General features: G+C 45.5%; 1 protein-coding gene across 1 annotated transcript in view; it reads left to right on the top strand.

Moving 5' to 3' along the window:
- Positions 1 to 15610: 15610 nt before the first annotated feature.
- ST7 (suppression of tumorigenicity 7) overlaps positions 15611 to 21094 on the top strand; it is a 134297-nt gene continuing 128813 nt past the window's right edge. The window contains 1 exon segment of the mRNA XM_085219028.1: positions 15611 to 16116. Within this exon segment, the coding sequence (XP_085075154.1) occupies positions 15966 to 16116 (151 nt within the window). The 5' untranslated portion in view covers positions 15611 to 15965.

The following is a 21094-nucleotide window of genomic DNA, read 5'->3' as shown; positions in this document are numbered from 1 at the left end:
CAAGGCATATTGTAATATATATATACAACCCTGTACTCATTACTGTGTCTGTCATTTTTTTTTCCTTGGATTGAAATGTACTAAAATTCATTGTGACATTAAAATGCAAATTTTCTATTTATTTGAGTATCAAATTGCTTCCTGACATAGCCTATTTTTGGCATTTATTTTTAGAGTGTTGCTAAAAACAGCCACAAACTTGTGGCCTGTTGGCTATTTTCAGTGTATTTGGAGATTTATTGTAGTATTGTCATCATTCATGGTTTCCACCCACTTCTAAGAAGCCTCTGCCTATGGAACTCTTCTTGAAATATGTATCTTATAGCTTCATATGGAAGAAACTGCAAGATAAAAATAACATGGTTTTTTTCTGGAGAATACTTTCCCCATCTGATAGATCTGATATTGGAAATGAATTTTAAAAGAAAAGGCAAAATTTGTTACAAATGATGTATTTCACTTCAGTGAATACATGGATTTAATTTTTAGTTGGATGACAGCCTGTTCCAAAAGATGCTATGCGGTTCTGTGCTTACAATGGAAAAACAAACAGCTTCTTTTTTCTAGAAGTTACTTATGCAGACTCCAAAAAGTGAAGCGTACACAAGGGTTATATTTTTGTTTACTGCATGGTCCTGTTAATCACCTTAAACCGTAAGTTACAACATAGCAAGAGAGAGATTCTGATCTTGTGCTGAGTATAAAGATGTACACTAAAGGTAGGTTTCTATTTGGATTGGAATGCCCCTGTATGCTTTTCGTCAGTGTTTTCTTTAAAGGGGTATGGAGCTGACTGAAGTTCTTGAAATTGCTGCTACTTCACAGTACTAGACTGTCCAGTAGAAGAATGAGCTTTGTTCTACAACAGCCTTTCTGAAGAATTGCCCTCTTAATTGTCTTTGTAGATCAGCTCTTGAAACATCTTGTTCTTCTTATTTAAAAGAAAGCTTGTAAAAGTTGTACACGAGCTGATGACACATCCAAAGTCACAGTCTGGTCAGTCTGTCCATGTTCCTTAAGATCTAAATACAAGCCTTGCTACAGTATTCTCTTCTGCATACTTAAAAAGAATAAAAGGCAGTGAATGGACAATGAGGAGATCTGTCCATGGGCAGCTGTGGTGCAGATAACTACTCTAGCTGTTAGAACGTTATGTGTGACCAGAATCAGCGCTGGCTGAAAGTCAGAATGCTATTTTTCTTATCTGAAATAAAAGGCTAATTTTAAATATATTCCTAATAAAGAGGTATTTTATTGTGAAGTACTCTGTGGTTGTGCTTTCCTCTCTGCTCATTCAGTTCCATGATAGTCTCAATTCCTGTGTTCAAAAAGTAGCATCCCTGTAAGATGTTCAATTCTACCACAGACTTAGTTGAATAAATTTGTATTGTACTTTTTTTCCTCAATATGTTTAGTCTGAGGTTCTATGCCTTGAACATCAAATCCATAAAGTTACAGTGTCAGTAAAGCAATTTAGAAGTAAAACAAATATTCAGTTACTTTTTCTGGATAGTACCTTATGTCATATTTGGGAGTAATGACTCCCCAGAGGAAGCTGACGGGAATTTATCAGTTGAGGTAGATGGCACATTGTGAGTTCTTAATTTCTCTCAAAAGTCTTGGATGTCACTTGCATTTTTATTTTATTTTCTAATTTGTATTGTTAAATTGTAGAACTTTACAACTTACTTGGTGGGCTTTAAGATACTTTATGCAGATGAAGCACTTTCTGAAAAATTTTGCTATGGCAATTGTGTTAATGTGAACTACTACTTGTTTATATTCTATTTTTTAAATATAAAGACAAGCTTTGTATTGTGCAATGTTGATGTACTAGATATTATGGCTTGTGATGTGGACTTGTAAAAGGTTTGTGTTTATGAAATGTGTTATATCTTATGCATCTCAGTGCCCCATTCCGCTGAGGATTTTTTTAACTTATATGCAAGTAAATAATTGCTCCTTCCAAACACAAGAAACAGGAGTTACAATTCTGCTTTCAAATTCTCCTGAACAACCCATTTTTTTGTATGTCTCTGTTCTCACGCTACAAGTAGAAGGAGGCTTTACCATCACTGTAATTTTAGTTACATCACTTCCGTTTCTTGTGTTTTGCACACTTTAGCACACTTGAGTTCACTTCCTTTTGGAGAGATCTGCGCTGGAAGATGTGCTCTGGCTTTGCACCAAATTCCAGCTCCTCACAGAGATATGGGACCTTAGCAGTCGTTTGTTCTTCAGACAACATGAAGCCACCCATGTGTTGAGGATGTCTGCACAATCACATTAAACCTAGCTTTTAAATTTCCAGACTTAGTACAGTGTAGGTGTAGAAGTTCAGCATCAACAGTTTGAGTTACTTGCTGATGCAGACACAGCTTCTGCCACATTTGTTTACTGGGAAAACTGAAATCTTGCATCCTGTCAACTAGATTTAGATTAAACTTCCTTTGCTCTTGCAGAAGTGTCAGTTTTGACAGTGGCAATTCCATGATAAATCTGAACAATACTTTTCTTTTTTGTAAAAGGTGAACATTTGCATCCAATTAAAAAAAATAATCTTTGAATGGCTGAAGGAAAGGAAGAGTTAATACTTGTCGTGCTTTCTAACTGGTAATGTTGCTGTGATTGGCTTATCTGTAATTTGGAGTGCACAACACGGTTTTTATCCTTGTACTCCTCACATGAGAGCATAAGAGTTGGTAATATTTGCCTCATAAGAATATGTACTGTGAAAAACATTTGGACTTCATCATATATCCTTTCTTGTAAATTAATGGCATTGTGCATTGGCAGATAAGTCAGGCTTTTTTTTTTTTTAATTAGGAAGTACTTGTAGGGATTGTTGCCTGGCTGCTGGCTGTTTTGAAGTATCTTGAGATTTGAAACATCTTCTACACTTGGGGCTTTTAAATTTGCCTGCAATAAGGAGTTGGTCGGTTGGTTGTGGTTTTTGTTGTTGGCTTTCTTTGGAGTGGGAGTCAACCCTTATTAATATCACTTGTAGGAGATCATAGAATCATTTGAGTTGGAAGGAACCTTTAAAGGCTATCTAGTCCAGTTCCCCCTGCAATGAACAGGGACACCACAGCTAGATCAGGGTGTCCAGAGCCCTGTCCAGCCTCATCTTGAATGTCTCCAGGGGCAGGGCACCCAGCACCTCTTTGGGTAGTCTGTTGCAGTGCTTCATCACACTCATCATAAGAAACTGTTCTTATATCCAGTCTAAATCTTCCCTCTTTTAGTTTGAGACCATTTCCTGTTGTCCTGTCACAGCAGACACCACTAAAGAGTCTGTCCAGTTCCTTCTTGCAGCACCCCTTTAGACACTGAAAGGTGCTCTCAGGTCACCTTGCAGCCTTCTCTTCTTCAGGCTGAACAGCCCCAGCTCTCAACCTGTCCTCAGAGAGCTGTTCCATCCCTTGGATCATTTTTGTGGCCCTCCTGTGGATGCACTCCATCAGATCCACATCTCTCCTCTACTGAGGACTCCATATGGGGACGCAGTACTCCCGGTTAGACCTCACCAGTGCAGAGAAGAGGGGCAGGATCACCTCCCTTGCTGTGCTGGCCACGCTACTGTGAATGCAGCCCAGGATACAGTTGGCTGCAAGGGCACAGTGCTGGTTCATGTCCAGCTTGCCGTCCATCTGTACCCCCAGTTCCTCTTCGTCAGGGCTGTGATCCCTCCTTCCACCCCCAGCTTGAACTGACAGTGGGGGTTGCCATATCCCAGGTGCAAGACCTTGCACTTGGAGTTGTTGAGCCTCATGAGATTCTTCTGGGCAAATTGCTCAAGCCTGTCTAGGTCTCTCTGTCAACTGCACCCTGCAGCTTGGTGTCATCCACAAGCTTGCTGAGGGTGCACCCAAACCCACTGTCGATGTCACTGATGAAAATGTTAAAGAGCACTGGTCCCAGTACTGTCCTCTGAAGGGACACCACTTGTCACTGTTCTCCATCCAGACATTGAGCCTCTGACCAGCAGTTCCCCATCCATTGAACAGTCCACATGTCAAATCCATATCATTCCAAAATGCTCCTTTTGGTTTTATATTTGAATGAACTTAATATATTTCAATGTCAAATGTGTACAAAGTACAGTTCTGTCAATAGCAGTGAAAGAATTTGGAGCAGTTCTCTAAATAAATATGTAGTTCTCCATTTTGCTAGTCAAAGTTTGAGTTACCCTTCAAACTTACATCAGAAATCACTTAGGAATGATAATACAGGAGGCTGAGGTATGGCTTTGGTGCAATGCAAGACATGCAGCGTTCACAGCCTCTTGTTGCAGATAAAAATTTTCTCTAATGGAATGCTGGTTACTGGGCTGAATAGGTTGCAAACCTGCCTGAGGTGAGGCAGAAGTTACTTTGCATGGTGCATCTGGAACATTTCTTAAGTGCAGAAAAGAGTTTTTGTCCTATGAGATAAAGAAGGAACTTCATGGGGTAAATGGCTCCCAGGAAACCAGGCTACCTCCTCTTTTGCAAATGAGGCACTTATGCATCAAAAATTACAGCCACGAGTTCTCTAAGTGGAAGAAAACTACTGATTTCCTTGGTATACAATGACTATTAAATGTTTTCTTTTCAAGTTCTTCAACTGTTGGCCAGTCCCGTGTGCTGACTTTCTGCAGTACAGCATTGTAGGACGTGTACAATCCAAGAACTGAGCATCTGTTGCAGAAGCTGTGTATCTGAACATTAGGTTTTCAGTGGTAGGAATGTTCAAAACCTTGCTGCGCTATTGAGGTGCCAGCAAGGGCTCCAGCTGTGCCCTTGCATGTGGGCTGCCATTGTACTGCCTTTTCCTAGGTAAGGCACATAGAGTGATAATACAAGATATGTCACCAAGACCATAAGAGGTACAAGGGTGTGCTCAACCACTCAAGGGTGGTTTTTCCAAATCTCCTGTTCAGCCTGGAGAGAGGAGTCTGACACTGCAGCTCTGAGGAGCTTGAGCTGTTCTTCCTATTTCAGTTTATCTTAATCCAGTCAAAAACAAGGGTATTGTCCCAAAACCTCTGTGAATCTTCTGTACCTGCAATCTGAATGTTGACCCAGCACTTGTTTCTTCCATCTTTCTAACAACTTGCATTTATGACTCCCATATCATTTGGAAAGCGAGGAAAGAGGTAAGCTAATTACAAAATAAATCAGTATTCCAAAGATGAACAGACTTCTAAACACTCTTCCAGCTTTGCTGAGATACTTCAAGTTGATATCTGAACGAAAACAACTGGAGTAGAAATCTGAGCTTTCAGGAGCCATTAGCAGTTTGAAGTACCAGGAAGAAAAGTCAGTTTTCCTCTTTCCTTTCAAAAGGTGCTGCATTGTTAAACCAGTTTGCAGATGATGTGAGACCAGTGAACTTGGCAAGTCTCTCACTTTATTGTGAAAACATGAACATGAAAACATGAACAAAGCAGAACCATAGTTGGCCAAAAAATGGCAGTGGCAAAGGAGTCCAAAGGTCAGAGACTGGATTGGAGTAACTGAACAATAGTGTTAAGAATCTTGAAATCTTTGAATGAAAAGGAAAAGTTTATCTTGGTTTTCATTCCACAGTGTGGCAGGATAACACCAAGCTGAATGGTGCGGTTGACACAATGGAAGGAAGGGATGCCATTCCGAGGGACCTCAACAGGCTTGAAAGGAGGGCCTGGGTGAACCTGATGAGATTCAGTGCAGCAAAATGCAAAGTTTTGCACTTGGGCTGGAGGAATCCCAGGCATCCATGCAGACTGGAAGGAGCGGTCCTTGAGAGCAGCCCTGCAGAGAAGGACCTGGGGGTCTTGGTAGATGAAAAACTTAACATGAGCCAGCAGTGTGCTCTTACAGCTCAGAAAGCAAATGGTATCCTGGGCTCCATGAGAAGAGGGGTGGCCAGCAGGGACAGAGAGGTGATTGTCCCCCTCTACTCTGCTCCTATAACGCCCCATCTGGAGTACTGTGTCCAGGTCTGGAGCCCCCAGTACAAGAAAGACAGAGAGCTGTTGGAGAGGGTCCAGAGGAGAGCCACGAAGATGATCAGGAGAGTGGAGCACCTCCTCTATGAAGACAGGCTGAGGGAGCTGGGCTTGTTCAGCCTGGAGAAAAGAAGGCTGCGGGGTGACATCATTGCAGCCTTTCAGTACCTAAAGAGAGCCTATAAACAGGAGGGGAATCAACTCTTTGAAAGGATTGATAACTGCAGGACAAGAGGAAATGGTTTTAAGTTGAGGGAGGGAAGATTTAGGTTGGATGTCAGGGGGAAGTTCTTCACAGAGAGAGTGGTGAGGTGCTGGAAGAGGCTGCCCAGAGAGGTTGTGGATGCCCCATCCCTAGAGGTGCTCAAGACCAGGTTGGATGGGGCTCTGGGTAGACTGGTCTAGTATTAAATGTGGAGGTTGGTGGCCCTGCATGTGGCAGGGGGGTGTTGGAAGTTCATGATCCTTGAGGTCCCTTCCAACCCTGGCCATTCTGTGATTAAGGATCAGCTGCACCTTGACTGCACTTAGTAGGACAGAGACCTGTCCGCTCTGAAAAAAATAGCTGATAGTAAAATCTAACTTTCCCCTCTAAGTTCCTGTAGGCCTTTAACAATATTATTACTAGGATAGATGTTACATCTTCCTTACTGTGTCTTCAAATATGTACTATAGCAGACTGTTCATCCAGCAGTAACTAATATGTAAGCACTGGCATCAGTCAAAGCTGAAGAGGTGAAATACACCACCCTTTCTTTTCTCCCTTATGTGTCAAACACATAATGATGTGTTTGAAGAGTGTTTCCAGACTGTGCAGCCTTTAGGTTAAGGATTAATACCAGCAATTCTAGTTTCAACATGAAATTCAACACTTACTGTCATTTCTCTACATTTTGCCCTTTGGTTTCTGCTCATGTTTAAAAGCAAATTGTTTGGTTTTCTCCGCATCTTGTTAATTTAGGTCTCTGTGATGCTGAAGATATCATGGTATTAGCAGAGTTCTTGGATTTCCTTCTAGAAACTGGCATTGAAGCCTTCATCAGTAGTGAGATTTCTTGTATAGCTTTAAAAGTAATTTTAAATGAAATAAAAAGAAAAGAAATTGTTCTGTATCCTAATGATGACAGCCAGCAAACATCCTGAGCTGAGGGCATCCTGGAAAAAAGAGCAGAAAGCTGCTATCAACTTGACTGGGCTGACGCACCGGATCTTTATTCCAGTATATTTGTACCGACAGCAGGCAGTTCATTCAGTGCTATCTTGTAAGCCATCGATGTCAGCTGAAGCTGAAGAAGTGAAATGCAGCACCCTGTGTCTCACAGCTGTGTGCTGGCTGCTTTGCTAGCCGACCAGCAGTTGTACGACCAGAATTACACTGCCTGAATGGAAGTGATGAAGGTAGAGCATGCCTGCACATCACTTCTAAAAGAGTAAATTCAACTACTGGACACTTAATCCATCTGAGAAGGTTCTTCAGGGCCTCAGCAAAGTTCCTGAACCAACTGTAACTGCTGACATGGTGTGGTGACCCAGTGCCTGGTACCAAAGCCAGGCCAGTGATGATGATGTTGAGAAACTGGGCAACAGCAGACATAACCTTGGCAATCCCAGAACTAAGTTCTGGGGAAGGTCGAAGTTACCGCCCCAGTAACGGACCCTGTGAAAGAGGTTCTGAGGTTATTTATAATAGTGGATATTCTGTGCAGATGATGGATTTGCTGCAGCCATGTGGTGATGACCACAGACAACAAAGGCCTGAGGGGAGCAACAGTTACCATATATTGCTCAAAACCTCTTGTCATCCATTGATCATAGAAGGAAAAAAAACTTCTATGTGGCTATTTGTGCCTACCACCTAGGTTAGGAAACGCTGAAAGAACGAAACTATATGTAGGTGAAGCTATCTGCTTGCTGACTGGGATTTTTGTTGTGGCCTGTCTCCCTGCTGCCATGCATAGCAGCTGATTCAGTCAGCAACTGAAGAGGAATTAGCTATTTGAGCTCCATTGACTGTGACTAAACAGAAAGTGAAGTGAGGTAGCGCTGGAATCAAATGTAAGTGGGGATTCAAAAGATGTACAAAATCAGTATTTATTTGGACTGAGATGGGACATCTCCACATACAGACCTTCCCCTGTAGAAAGGGAAAGAAGATTGTGTCTCCACAGTCTGCTAGGAGAGGCTTTTGTCATCAGTGACATATAGGGGGGTGTGTAAGTGATACAAGCAGGCCAAGTAGGAAGGAGTTCTGTCAGACAGGGGAAAAAGTGTTTTGGTACTCACTGTTGCAAAGGCTTAGCAAGATTCAGCTCAGGAGCCAAATCTGTCTGTGACAGAGTGAAATTCAGTGTGCCATGTGAATGCAGCCTGTTCTGGTGACAGAGGATGTGCTGTTTGCTGTATCTGAATCTGCCTGCAGTCTGTTCCTGTTCCCTGTAGCAGCAGCCAGCCTCAGGCAGCAGTAGTTATCTGCTCATGGCTCAGCACTGTGACTTCTCCATTTCTTTCACCTGGATTTCTGGAAATGAGTAAAATATAAATGTCAGTGGGTTCCTTTGTTTCTACCAATACCTCGCTGGCAAGGACACTGTGTAGGCATTCAGCTCATTATTGTGTTCTATTCCGGGACCCACAGCATAAGAAGGATGTGGAGCTGTTGGAATGGGTCCAGAGGAGGCCACAAAGATGGTCAGAGGGCTGGAGCACCTCTCTTATGAAGATGGATTGAGAGAATCAGGGTGTTCCTGGAAAAGGGAAGGCTTTGGGAGACCTCACTGCAATCTTTCAGTACCTTAAGGAGGCCTGCATGAAAGATAGGGAGAGACTCTTTCTCAGGGGGTGGTGATAGGACAAGGGGTGACAGTTTTAAACTAAAATAAGGCAGATTTAGATTAGACATTCAGAAGAAATTCTTTACTCAGGGGGTGATGAGGCAGTGGCACAGCTGCCCATGGAAGTTGTGGATGCCCCATCCCTGGAGGTGCTCAAGGCCAGGTTGGATGGAGCCCTGGGCAGCCTGAGCTGGGGGGTGGCAGCCCTGCCCATGGCAGGGGGTTGGGACTGGGTGGTCTGTAATGTCCCTCCAACCCAAAACATTCTGCCATTTTGCAAAGCGAAAAACAGACAATGCTATGTGTATACATTAATTGCAGATTTCAGATAGAGGAGTCAAGACTTTTTTCAGTTAAGAAGGTTCATTTAGCATGCAGTAACAATGCTCAGCAAATTGAAAACCACTCTCAACATCTTAATTAAGAAAGGCAAGATACTGAACGGCAAGAAACTTCAATGCCTTCTCTCCTGCACCTCCAAATTCACCTTAGTAAGAAAAAACAGACCTATCCCTTGGCTCTGGTCCAAGACACAGATCTGAAAAGCTCAATTGTTGTCCTTCTCAACCTAAATTGGGGAGGGAGACAGCAGTGCAGATTCCCCCCGGGCTCCCAGCCGTCTGTCTCTGCTTCCCCTTTTCTCCCACAGCCTCATTTGCCTCTTATGACACACAGAACGTGGATGAGTATGGATGCCAAACTCTGACTTGCCAAGAGCTCTGTTTTGACCAGAGGCCAACCTCACAGCTTTTAATTATTTCTTTATAAATACTGAGCACGTACAATCCTGCACAAATACTGATGTTCTTTGTATGCCACCTGATTTTTATAAAGGATCTTCATAAAATAGCTCAGTGAATATGTGGGTCAATGTAATTTGTAATAAATATGGATATTTCAGTAGATTTTTTTTCAATAACTTTTCAGTAAGCTCTATTAAACATAGATGTGTTTGGGAGAAGGCACAGTGCCCTGCCCTGACACCTGCATATGCTGATGTTCAGGGTGGAATACCCATCTAACTTCTAGGGAGAAAAGTCATTTGTTAGGCAAAAAAAGAAAAAGAATAAAGGAAAACCAGTTGGATTGTTTCATTTTCATTGTTTTCTGGCTAAGATTTATTTCTAAGGCTGCTTGAAACTACTGAAACACTGCTCAGAGTTGGACTTAACTATTTGTTAACTCCTTTATTTGCACCGTGTTTGTGCTGACATCCTCTTAACTGAGCCAGGTTCAATTCTGTTTCTGTGACTTGTAGCTAATGCAGTGGGTTGGTTTTCCTGGTAAAAAACCTTGACTTTCCTTCCAGGCTGTACTTCATCCTTTCTTCATAACTGCCCACACATATTCTTCTTTGACCTGGATGGCGTTGAGTGCATCCTCAGTAGGTTTACAGATGACACCAAGCTGAGAGGAAGTGGCAAGCTGCCTGGGGGGAGAAAGGTCCTTCAGAGGGATCTGGACAGGCTGGACTGCTGGGCTGAAGCCAATGGGATGAGGTTCAACAAGACCAAGTACCAGGTCCTGCACTTTGACCCCAACAACCCCAGGCAACGCTACAGGCTTGGGGCAGAGTGGCTGGAAGAATGTGAAGAAGAAACAGACCTAGCGGTGTTGCTGATGCTCAGCTGAACATGAGCCAGCAGTGTGATCAGGTGATCAAGGTCAACAGCATCCTGGCTTTTATCAGAAAGTGTTGCCAGCAGGAGCAAGGAAGTGATCATCTCTCTGTACTCAGCTCTGGTGAGGCCACACCTCGAGTACTGTGTCCAGTTTTGGGCCCCTCACTGCAAGAAAGACAGTGAGGTCCTAGAGTGTGTTCAGAGAAAGGCAACGAAGCTGTGAGAGGTCTGGAGCACAAGTCTTATGAGGAGCGTCTGAAGGAGCTGGGATTGTTTAGCCTGGAGAAGAGGAGGCTCAGGGAAGACCTTATCGCTCTCTACAACTGCCCAAAGGAAGGCTGTGGTAAGGTACAGGTTGATCTCTTCTCTTGTGTAACAAGCAATAGGAATAGAAGGAATGGCCTTAAGTTGCATCCAGGTTGGATGTTAGGAGAAAGTTTTTCTCTGAAAGAGCAATCAGGTGCTGGAATGGGCTGCCCAGGGAGGTGGTAGAGTCACTGTTCCTGGGGATGTTCAAGAAACATTTAGATGTTGTGCTGAGGGACATGGTTTAGTGGGAAATATTGGTGATAAGTGGACAGTTGGATTGGATGATCTTGGAGGTCTTCCCAACCTTGGTCATTCTATGATTCTATGATTCTTTATCCTCTTTTTACTGAGTCAGCCCATGTGCTCAGGGTATATTGACCTTTGCTTTCTCCATTCTCCTACAGTTTAAACAGATCTTTGGGAATCTGGATCCATCTACATTTCATTCAGCTACCTCTGCATTATGAACTGATAAAACTGGGGCTGTCAAGGCCCTACGGAGGGATCTGGACAGGCTGGAGAGCTGGGCTGAAGCCAAAGAGATGAGTTTCAGCAAGACCAAATGCCGGGTCCTGCATTTTGGCCACAACAACCCCAGGCAATGCTACAGGCTTGAGGCAGAGTGGCTGGAAGACTCTGTAGAGAAAAGGGACCTGGGGGTATTGATTGATGCTCAGCTGAACATGAGCCAGCAGTGTGCCCAGGTGGTCAAGAAGGCCAATGGCATCCTGGCTTGCATCAGGAATGGTGTTGCCAGCAGGAACAGGGAAGTGATTGTCCCCCTGTACTCAGCTCTGGTGAGGCCGCACCTCGAGTACTGTGTCCAGTTTTGGGCCCCTTGCTGCAAGAAAGACATTGAGGCCCTGGAGTGGGTTCAAAGAAGGGCAACAAAGCTGGTGAGGGGTCTGGAGCACAGGCCTTATGAGGAATGGCTGAAGGAGCTGGGATTGTTCAGTCTGGAGAAGAGGAGGCTCAGGGAAGACCTTATTGCTCTCTATTACTATCTGAAGGGAGGTTGTAGTGAGCTGGGGGTCGGCCTCTTCTCTCTGGTGACAGAACTAGAGGGAATGGCTTCAAGCTGCGCCACGGGAGATTTAGGCTGGATGTTAGGAAGTACTACTTTTCTGAAAGAGTGGTCAGGCACTGGAATGGGCTGCCCAGGAAAGTGGTGGAGTCACCGACCCTAGAGGTGCTCAGGGAACATTTGGATTTTGTGTTGAGGGACATGGTTTAGTGAGTACTATTGGTGATAGGTGGATGGTTGGACTGGATGATCTTGAAGGTCTTTTCCAACCTTGATTATTCTGTGATTCTGTGAAAACAGGCAGAACTTCATTCCCCATGTTCTAACCTTCATACCGCTTGGAAATTCATAAAAAATATTATTTAAAAATTTTTTTTGAGAAATGGTCTGGCACACAAATGAGTATTTTTGTTTCCTAATAATGGCAGCATATTTTGAAATACGACCATCTTCTTTTCAGCTTAAGTGTACTCCTGGAGATAGCATAATATCTCACCTACAAGATACAGAGCAAAAGCTTCAGGCTGGGCACTCTGCACAGAAGCCTGCAGTAAAGTACTTTAGGCATCTCTGTTTTAATGAAAATACATTAATTAAGTTGTTAAGTTTTTTTTTATTTTAATCTTCCTTATCATATTTTCAGGTCTGTGACAGAGAACTGCATGCTTTCCACGGACTGTGGAAGCTGTTATACTCCAACTTCTGGATGCTTGGAAAGCGCTGGCTGTGCTATGCCATGACTCCCTCCCATTGGCATGCTGTTTGCAAGTATTGCAGATTTCAGTTTAGACTGCCATCTCCAGTTCATCCCAGATATTGTTTAATTAGCGTTTGCATATGTTTGCATATCCATTGTATGTGAGTGGATTTATATCCATATATATATGTGTGTGTAGGTATGTGTAGGTATGCGTGGGTGTATATCTGGTTGCTTACCATGTACCTAGATGAAAAGGCAGCAGGCAGGGCATTGCAAGGAGGGTGCTGCCAGCAGGGCTGGTGGAACGTGGGGTGTCTAGGCTGGGACTGGGTTGCCATCACTTCCCAGTGCTCACAGGTACCTGAAGCCAATGCAGGAACTGCTCGTGCCCTATCTGAGCATCCTTAGAGAATGCTCCTGGCCACCCCAGGCTACGAAGGCAGGGAAGGGCCTAGAGGGCAAGAGTATGCAGGGCAGCTGATTTCCCTTGGTTTGTTCAGCTCAGAGCAGAGGAGCTGAGGGGAGGCCTCATGGTGGCTGCAGCTGCTCACAGGGAGTGGAGGGCAGCGCTGAGCTCTGCTCTGTGTGACAGCGACAGGTAGGTGGGATCTTAAAACTACCCATTTGTTGCATGCAGGTAGCAACTATTATTTCTTATCTGACAGGACCTAAATTTGAAAGTATTCTTTCTTCTGGAAAAAAAAAAAAAAAAGGTAACTTTCTGTGCCTCGTGTTTGGTAACTGTCAGTGCCTCTGCTTCCTGATTTAGTTTAGCAAAGTCATCAACAGCTGTCTGAGAAACCAAGAAGGCTGGGCTTGGTTTATTGCACTTAGGCAGCAATTGAAGGCAGGGACTGGAGTGCCTGAGGAGCAATGTGAGGGACCACTTGAGTGAGAAAGATGTGTGCAGGATCACAGCAGAAAGGTAACAGATGCTTTTAAAGTGATTTGTATGCAGTGATCACTTCAGCTGTATGCTGTTAGGTCTTGGCCTAGCAAAGGAGTGAGTGTCTGGAGCCAGATGACACAATAAAATCCTAATAAAATCTCTTTATAGTACTGAAAAGTTTGCCTTTTTGACTTGTAAAATGTGTGTTGTAAGACTTTTTATGATACTCAGCACCCTTTGCTACCAGAATGGAAAGAGGAGAGAGAAGTGGTGTTAAAGAGAGCCTGAACTGCAAACACCTCTTGCGTGTGAGCTTGGCTATTGCTTCAGTGGCACAACAGAAACACAGTCCATCACATGAGTGCACAGAGACACTCGTGGCTCAGGATATCCCAACAGGTAATTCCTCATCACCTCATGCAGACTTTTGTTGTTCGACACATGGTTCCTCTTTCTTGATCGTTTTTAAAGGGAATTGATCATAGTTTTGCACAATAGGCAATAATATTCTCAGTGCTGCAGTATATAGACAAAAATTATACAAATGACAACTATGCTGAGTGCTTGTTGTTTTCTTTAACCCATACATAAGATAACATGAGATGAATATTTTAGTTTAGAAATAACCATATGATGGGATAATGTTGATTTTTTTTTTCAGATGTGACAGGTCTAAAATATTTATTTCCTTTCTAACTGGAAAAGGAGGCTGAGATGTTTGAAATGTGGTTTTCTATAATTTGACTAAAAATGTCTTTTTAGTAGTTACAGTGAAAGTGCCATCTGTACATTCTAATTTACAAAAGCTTTATGATTATTAGTGTGAAAACCTGTTAGTCTCACAGCAATAGAGCCACGTGGGGGCCACGGTCCCTTAACCAGAAGATCCTGAAGCTGCAAATGTGCATGTCTGGCCACAACCCCAACCACTGCACAGCCCATGGAGGAGCACATCTGTGTCTCGCTGCCTCTGCTACCACCAGGAGGTACACATCTGTATAAATGCAGATTGATTTTGCTGTAATGTCTTCTAGCTATTGTAAACATCCTGGAGAAGTGATCGCGTTCTATCTGTGGGGCCTTTTCAATGGCAGACCTGAAAATGTCAGGAGAGCATGGGTATTATCTGTCTGAAACTTTTGATGGGATTTCATGTGCTTTTGGTATCGCTTACACTGAGCTGTGTCTTAAGATACTTAGAGAAAAGAAGGCTCCAGGGACACCTCATTGCAGCCTTCCAGTACTTGGAGGGACCCTATAAGCTGGAAGGGGAAAGCAGTTTATGAGGGTGAATAGTGATAGGACAAAGGGGAATGGTTTTAAACTGAGACAGAGCAGATTTAGGCTAGATGTTAGGAGGAAATTTTTCCCACAGAGGGTGGTGACACACTGGAACAGGTTGCCCAAGGAGGTTGTGGATGCCCCATCCCTGGAGGCATTCAAGGCCAGGCTGGATGTGGCTCTGGGCAGCCTGGTCTGGTGGTTGGCGACCCTGCACATAGCAGGGGGGTTGAAACTCAGTGATTGTGGTCCTTTTCAATCCAGCCTATTCTATGACTCTATGATTCTATGATTGTATGATTCTATGCTGGGGAGCACTGTCCCACTGCAGGCTGCAGAAACACTGAGGGGAGCAGCTGAGACAAGAAGCTGCAGTGCGTGGCACTTACATGTTTGTAAGTGATGTAGCACTTGAAAGTAGGAGCTGGTGATGGTAACCAACCTCTGCATGTCTGTGTTGACGAACCTTGTTTTATGTAGAAATGTGTCACTGAGAGAGCCAAGTTAGAAGAAAAACACAGGTCACAAAAGGAATGTTTTACTACTTGATGAATATGGTTCATACACACTTTTTCTCAGTAAGACATTAATTTCTCTCATCGTGCAGAGCCTTCCGAGTGGGGGTTTTACAGCTCAGGACGGTGCTGAGCAATGCACACACAAACAGACATGCGACGCCCAACAAATTGGTGCTGTGTGCCTCTGAGACTGTCCTAGCAAGAGGGATGGGCAGAGAAACTGGTGAAAAAAAAAAAACAAAAACGGACCGTACAAAAATCCCATGTGATCCTGATCCCAGAAAAGCGAGCGCCAGTTAGGGCTGTGAAAACACCGGCTGAAATCCTTGTGCAAACACGCAAAACCAAGAAAAAAGTTGCAGCGTGCGCAGGTTTTTTCTTTTCCCCAATCGTTCCCGCTATTAATCTTCCCTTTCACCCCCCCCCACCCCACCCCCCAACCCCCTCGGGAGCCTCCGGCCGTTTCGTAGCGTTTCATCACGCTGCCGGTGCCCGCTGCCGCCGCGCTCCCCCCACCGCGCCGGGGGCCGGCCCGGGGCCGCCTCGCAGCACGTGGCCGGGCCGGGGCTCGCGGGGCCGCGCTCTGCCTTCCCCGCCCCCGGCCGGGACCGACCCGCGTTCCGCCGGGCGCTGCGCGCTGCTCCGGACTCGGGCTGCGCGGAGGAGTCCATTTTCGCGGCGCGGCGGCCGTGAGCTGCGAGCCGTGCCTCGCGCAGAGCGGCAGACGCGCGCTGCGAGCTTGTAGCAGCAGGGAGCGCGGTGCGTTCTTTTATGGTTTTCTTTTTTTTTTTTCTTTTTTTTTTTTTTTTTCCTCAAAAACATGGCTGAAGCCGGGACGGGCTTTCTGGAGCAGCTCAAGTCCTGCATCGTCTGGTCGTGGACGTACCTCTGGACGCTGTGGTTCTTCATCATGCTCTTCCTGGTGTACATCCTGCGGGTGCCGCTGAAGATCAATGACAACCTGACCACAGGTACGGCGCCCGCCCGCCGCCAGGCGGCCCCCGCCTCGGACGCCGACCCCGCGGGCAGCCCCGGCTCCGATCCCGCTCCGGCGGGGACCCCAGCGCCCGGCGCCGCGAGGGGCCGCGCGGAAGGCCGGCGGTCCCGGCGCCGGGAGCCGGCGGGGAGCGGAGGCGGGAGCGGACGGCGGGGTCCCGGCGCCGCCGGCGGCCGGAGCGATCCCCGGGGCGCCCCGGCCGAGCTGGGCCGCGGCTCGCGGCAGCGGCCCTGCGGGCGTCCGCCCCTTCCCCGCCGAATCCCGCGCCGTCCCCGCCGCTGAGCCGCGGGAAACGAGAGCGGAGCGCGGCCTCGGGGCGGGGAGGCGGCGCGGCCCTGCCGCGTCCGGGCCCGGGGCCTGCCCGCCGCTCCGTGCCCCGCGGCCGTGCGGACGGCGGGAGCCGGGGCTGCTGGGCGGGAGCGGGAGGTGGTGCGGCCCGCGGGGAGAGGGCAGCGAGCGCGCCGAGAGCTCCTGCTTGGTTCGTGGCTGTGTGCGCTTACTGGTGTGAATTAAAGCTGGGGATGGTTCACCTCAGCGTGTGTCTGCGTGTCGGTCGAAGCCTGCCCGCGCTCAGCGCCTGCGGACAGCTGACATCTGCTCGGCACCGGAGACCTGCGGGGACGCCCGGCGCGGCAGCGGGCGGAGCACGCAGGTAGCGGTGCGGCGCGCCTCGGGCTGCTGCTTTCTGTAGGGAACGCGCAGGGTGCAGCTGTGAGCTCCTGCCGCACGGCCTGCTCCAACCAGTGCAGAACGGCTCGGAGGTGTCGAGGGTGCTTGGCTGAGCGTCCTCTTAAATCCAGCTGAAGTAGCGGTGCTGCAACGGGGACAGACTACAGAAATCCCTGAGTGTGCTTTGTGGCGTGCAGAGAAGTTGCCTGTTGGTGTTTTATCGCCGCGTGCTCTGCAGCACGCACAGAAGTTACCTGCCGGTGTTTTACCGCTCTGTCCTCTGCTTTAGGCAGCGTGAGCTGCGGGGAGCTGCTGGAGGGGTGCGGCAAAACACTGGGCTCGTTCCTTGTGCCGCAGACCCTCTGCTGTGTGAGGGCTGCAGGGGCACTGCTGAAACCATTCCCTCCTCTTGTCCACTGGGAGTGCAGGTAAAGGGTAAAGATCGCCTGATGAGCACAGGGCAGGCTGCTGCCGGCTGAACTTTGCTGTCACCTGGAGTTCGTTTCACATGCGCTTCCCACTGTCCCTCCTGCCCCAGGAGCAGACAGACGTTTGGATGAGTAAGCCCTCCAAGCAGGGAGTTGTATCTCTGGTGCTCAGGTGTTGGCTGAGGCTATTTGTGCCGCTTTTACTGTGGAAATGGCAAATAACAAAACTTCAGCTTCCCCCCCCCCACCATTTCATTCTTTTTCTGTACTTTTGAGAATTAACAGAGAATTTAAGACTCTTGGGCAGAAATAAGTGCAGGGTGTTCAATTCGACAAGCATAAGCCACAACAATCAAAAGCACTTTGCATCCCTGTGTGCCTGCTCTCACCTCATTCCAGCAGCACGCTTATCTCTTGTGTAGAGTGGAGTGAGAGCGTGTGAATAGGAACCTGTGGTACATTGCAGGGCAGCTCATACCTTCTGGGTGCATTCTTAGGAGCCGTGCGTGTGTGTGTGTGTGTCTGTCTGTCTGTCTGCGTATGAGGGCTTCAGGAGGATAACTTTATTTGTAGAAAATTCTTGCTTTCTTTGAAGGGTAAAGACAGAATGGTTATTGAGGTGAGTATGCCTGTTGGATTAGGGAGATATACAAAATGGAATTGATACATTTTCCTGCACAATTCATGTTATGCATAAGCATTTTTTAACAGGATCAATTTTTTTGTTTCTGACAAAAGTGAGATACTGGGTTGTTCTTCTGAATTATAAAGATCTGTAAGTGTGCAGTCTGCTGGGGAGTTACCACTGTTGCAGTGGTCTTTGCTCCAGATATTAAGACTTAAGGCAGTATGCCACTGTTAGACAGAATCAGCATAAGCATCATGGTGTTTGCCAATCTGAGATGGGCAGTTGAAATTGTGAGTCCCAAAGTGTGTGATGGAAGTTAGTTACCATGGGAGAACAACGGGCACAGTATGGCCTTAATGCATCATCTATTCTTAAAAGCTATTTATTTAAAAATCAGCCCTGGCAATAACATGGAGTTTTTGTTGGTGGTGATGGTGTGTTGGTTTTTGTTGTTGTTGTTGTTTTGAAAGCTTTTGTGAACGAATTAAAACCCATCTGATTCATTGTAGCTTTTCTTTACAACAGCATGCTGTCACTGGGGTAAGGATTCTCACAGTCTCACAGAAACTCACACCAGCTATGATGCCATCTGCGTTTATCTCAGTAATGTGAAAATCAAAGTATAAGCATTGCTAGCAAAACTTCTAGATGACGTAAAAAGCAATAAGGTGATTAAAAACAATGATTGGGCGTTTTCCCAGAAAGATCTGAATCTGTTGGTAAATGGAGGTCAGTCAAGCAAAACGGTTTTCAGCACCACCAGTTGCAGACTGAGGCAGCCAAGAAGAGAAACACAGTCTCTCGTTCCTTAGGTGTGGTTTGCACCTCAAGGAATAGTGTCTGCAGTTGGCTGCTGTGTTATGCAAGAGTTCCCATCAAAGGTAGTGTTATTTCTAAGGTTGTCTGTGTTGGTGCAATTTTGTTTTTCCATGTGTGGTGTCAGGTGTTTTCATGAGGAAACTGAAAACCTGGCGAAGGTAGCAAAAATTGTTTAAGGGCTGGGGATGTGCATTAGAGAGAGAGATTCTGACTGCGACATGACTAGATTAATATAAAGTGTTACTGTCGTGGGGAGAAATAAACTGCCTTTGAGTCATGGAAGGAAAAATTAGAACTCGTGGCTAGAAGTAGAGGGCAAACTCAATTTAGTCATAAAAAGTCATTAATTTTTAATAATTAACAATCAGCTGCTGAAGAAACCTTTGGATTTCCAATTTCTGGAAGTTTTCAAATCAGATGGTGAAATAAGAGTCACTGGTTTTCATCCAGCACTGAATCAGTTTTCAGCAAGAGCTTATGCAATAGACTGTGGAACGTCAGTGGTCGTAGTAATCAGAGGAGGTTTCACCAAATAGTCCAGTGGTCAATTCTAGCTTTAAATTTTAATAAGATCAGCGTGGGGGTACTTCTCTTCTTTCGTTGTTGGGCAGATGTGCTTGCCCTGAGCGTTTTATGGCTCTGGCCAAGCTGGTAGCACAAGTCAGTTATCCTTTGTGTAATTTGGCTTGCAGGCTTGGAAGTCTTTGCAGTTGTGGGCAAGTGTAATTTCATAATTTCACTGCCCTCTGCGGAGAGTAGACTACTGCGATGTAATCAAAGAGAAATCTTCTAGGTCATATTAAAGAAGTTTCCAATAAATCTAATTCTCGTGTTTCAAAGTTTTTGGAATTTAATTGAAGCTCTCGTTGCACAAATGAAATCATCAAGTCCTTCATGAATAGAAATCTTTGAGTTATTATAGCTGTATTATACCATTTAGCAGGAAGCAATTGAGGAGACTTAACATGTCAGGTTAAAATATTAAACAGAGAATAAGTAATTAAGGAAGCGGATGTTACCACCTTACTCCAAAAGAACTAAAATAAACACGATTTCTTTCTATAATGAATGTGCTGTATTTTTCTTCCATGCTGGCACATGCGCAATTTCTGAATGCCACATTAATCTGAAATAGGACACACCTCTTATAAAAATGTGCAGCCCTGCTCATTTTTTCCTGACATAAGTTTGCCTTTTTGTTCATGTCCTAAGAAGGAGAGAGGCCCAGAAGTTGAAGTTTTCGACTATTATATTTATCCTTCTGAAGAACAGTAGGAGGATGGATTAACTGCAGCCATCTAGTGACAGGGCAGACAGGAAGGCTCCTCAGAAATTTGCAAGTTGAAGATGGGAGAGAAATTGGGAAACTCAGTTTTCTAAAGGTGTGAGCAATCTGTGGGAATGAGCTGGTATAGCTTTGTAGGTGTCTGCATTGTGATACTGAATTTGCTCAGGACATCCTGCTTAGCTGAAGTGGGACAGCCCTGTGCTGCTACCAGCAGCAGCATACGAAGGAGAAGTCAGAAACCAGTGGTGAGAGAAAGTGAAGGATGTCTTTCTGAGATCAGTATGGACGTGAGAATAGAGGAGCAAGGAGCACATCACCTCAACTGAGAACTGCTTGTTGTGACAGTTGGCTTGTGGGGTACACTTGTGTTTTTCCTTCTTAGTGTTTTTTTGTTTTGTTTTTGTTCTTGTTTTTTTTTTGTTTGTTTGTTTGTTTGTTTTTTTTTTAATTCTGATGATCCTACTAAAATAATTACTGAGAATTTTAATTCCGTGGGTTCTGTGACTATGTGTAATAGGATTCTCTCAGAGCCCAGAGCCTGAAATGCTGTGCCCGATGCCAGCCATCTGGAGAAGGGAAGAAAGAGGCTGGTGTGCACCGTGCTGTAACACTAGCCAGCACCAGATTACTCAGTTACAGCCAGGTTTTGTGCGTGGACGGGCAGGAGAGCTGAGCAGACGTGTTCAAAGTGTTCCTCTGTTCTCTGTAAAATTAGGATAGCGCTTTCTTTTCATCCAAGAGTGTTTTTGAAGACGCAGAACTGACAGCTTTTCAGGCAGACGGGGTCTGCAGTAATTCAGTCCAGCTACAGTACATTCACTGATGTGTGCGTAACACAGGCTCAGATAAATAAAATATTTGGACCACTGCAGTAAATCTGTCTCACCGAACCCTCATTTTACCCAAGCTATACAGAACTTAACCAAGCAGGGAAGCTGTAATTCTGTATGTGGGAATACTGCAGGAGATGAATAGATGAGGTGTGAGCAGATAGAGCAGTCCTCTCAGATTTTGGATCTGCTGCCTTTGGAGTGGCAGTGACTGCTGATGAAGCTCGTGTAATCCTTCTGATTTTCCATGTACTAGTTGTCTTGATCTTACAGATCTGTACTCAGCATTG

This window comes from Meleagris gallopavo, chromosome 1 (genome assembly GCF_905368555.1).
Source record: "Meleagris gallopavo chromosome 1, MGAL_WU_HG_1.1, whole genome shotgun sequence".
Lineage (NCBI taxonomy): Eukaryota > Metazoa > Chordata > Aves > Galliformes > Phasianidae > Meleagris > Meleagris gallopavo.
This window is presented reverse-complemented; position numbering and strand designations above follow the sequence as displayed.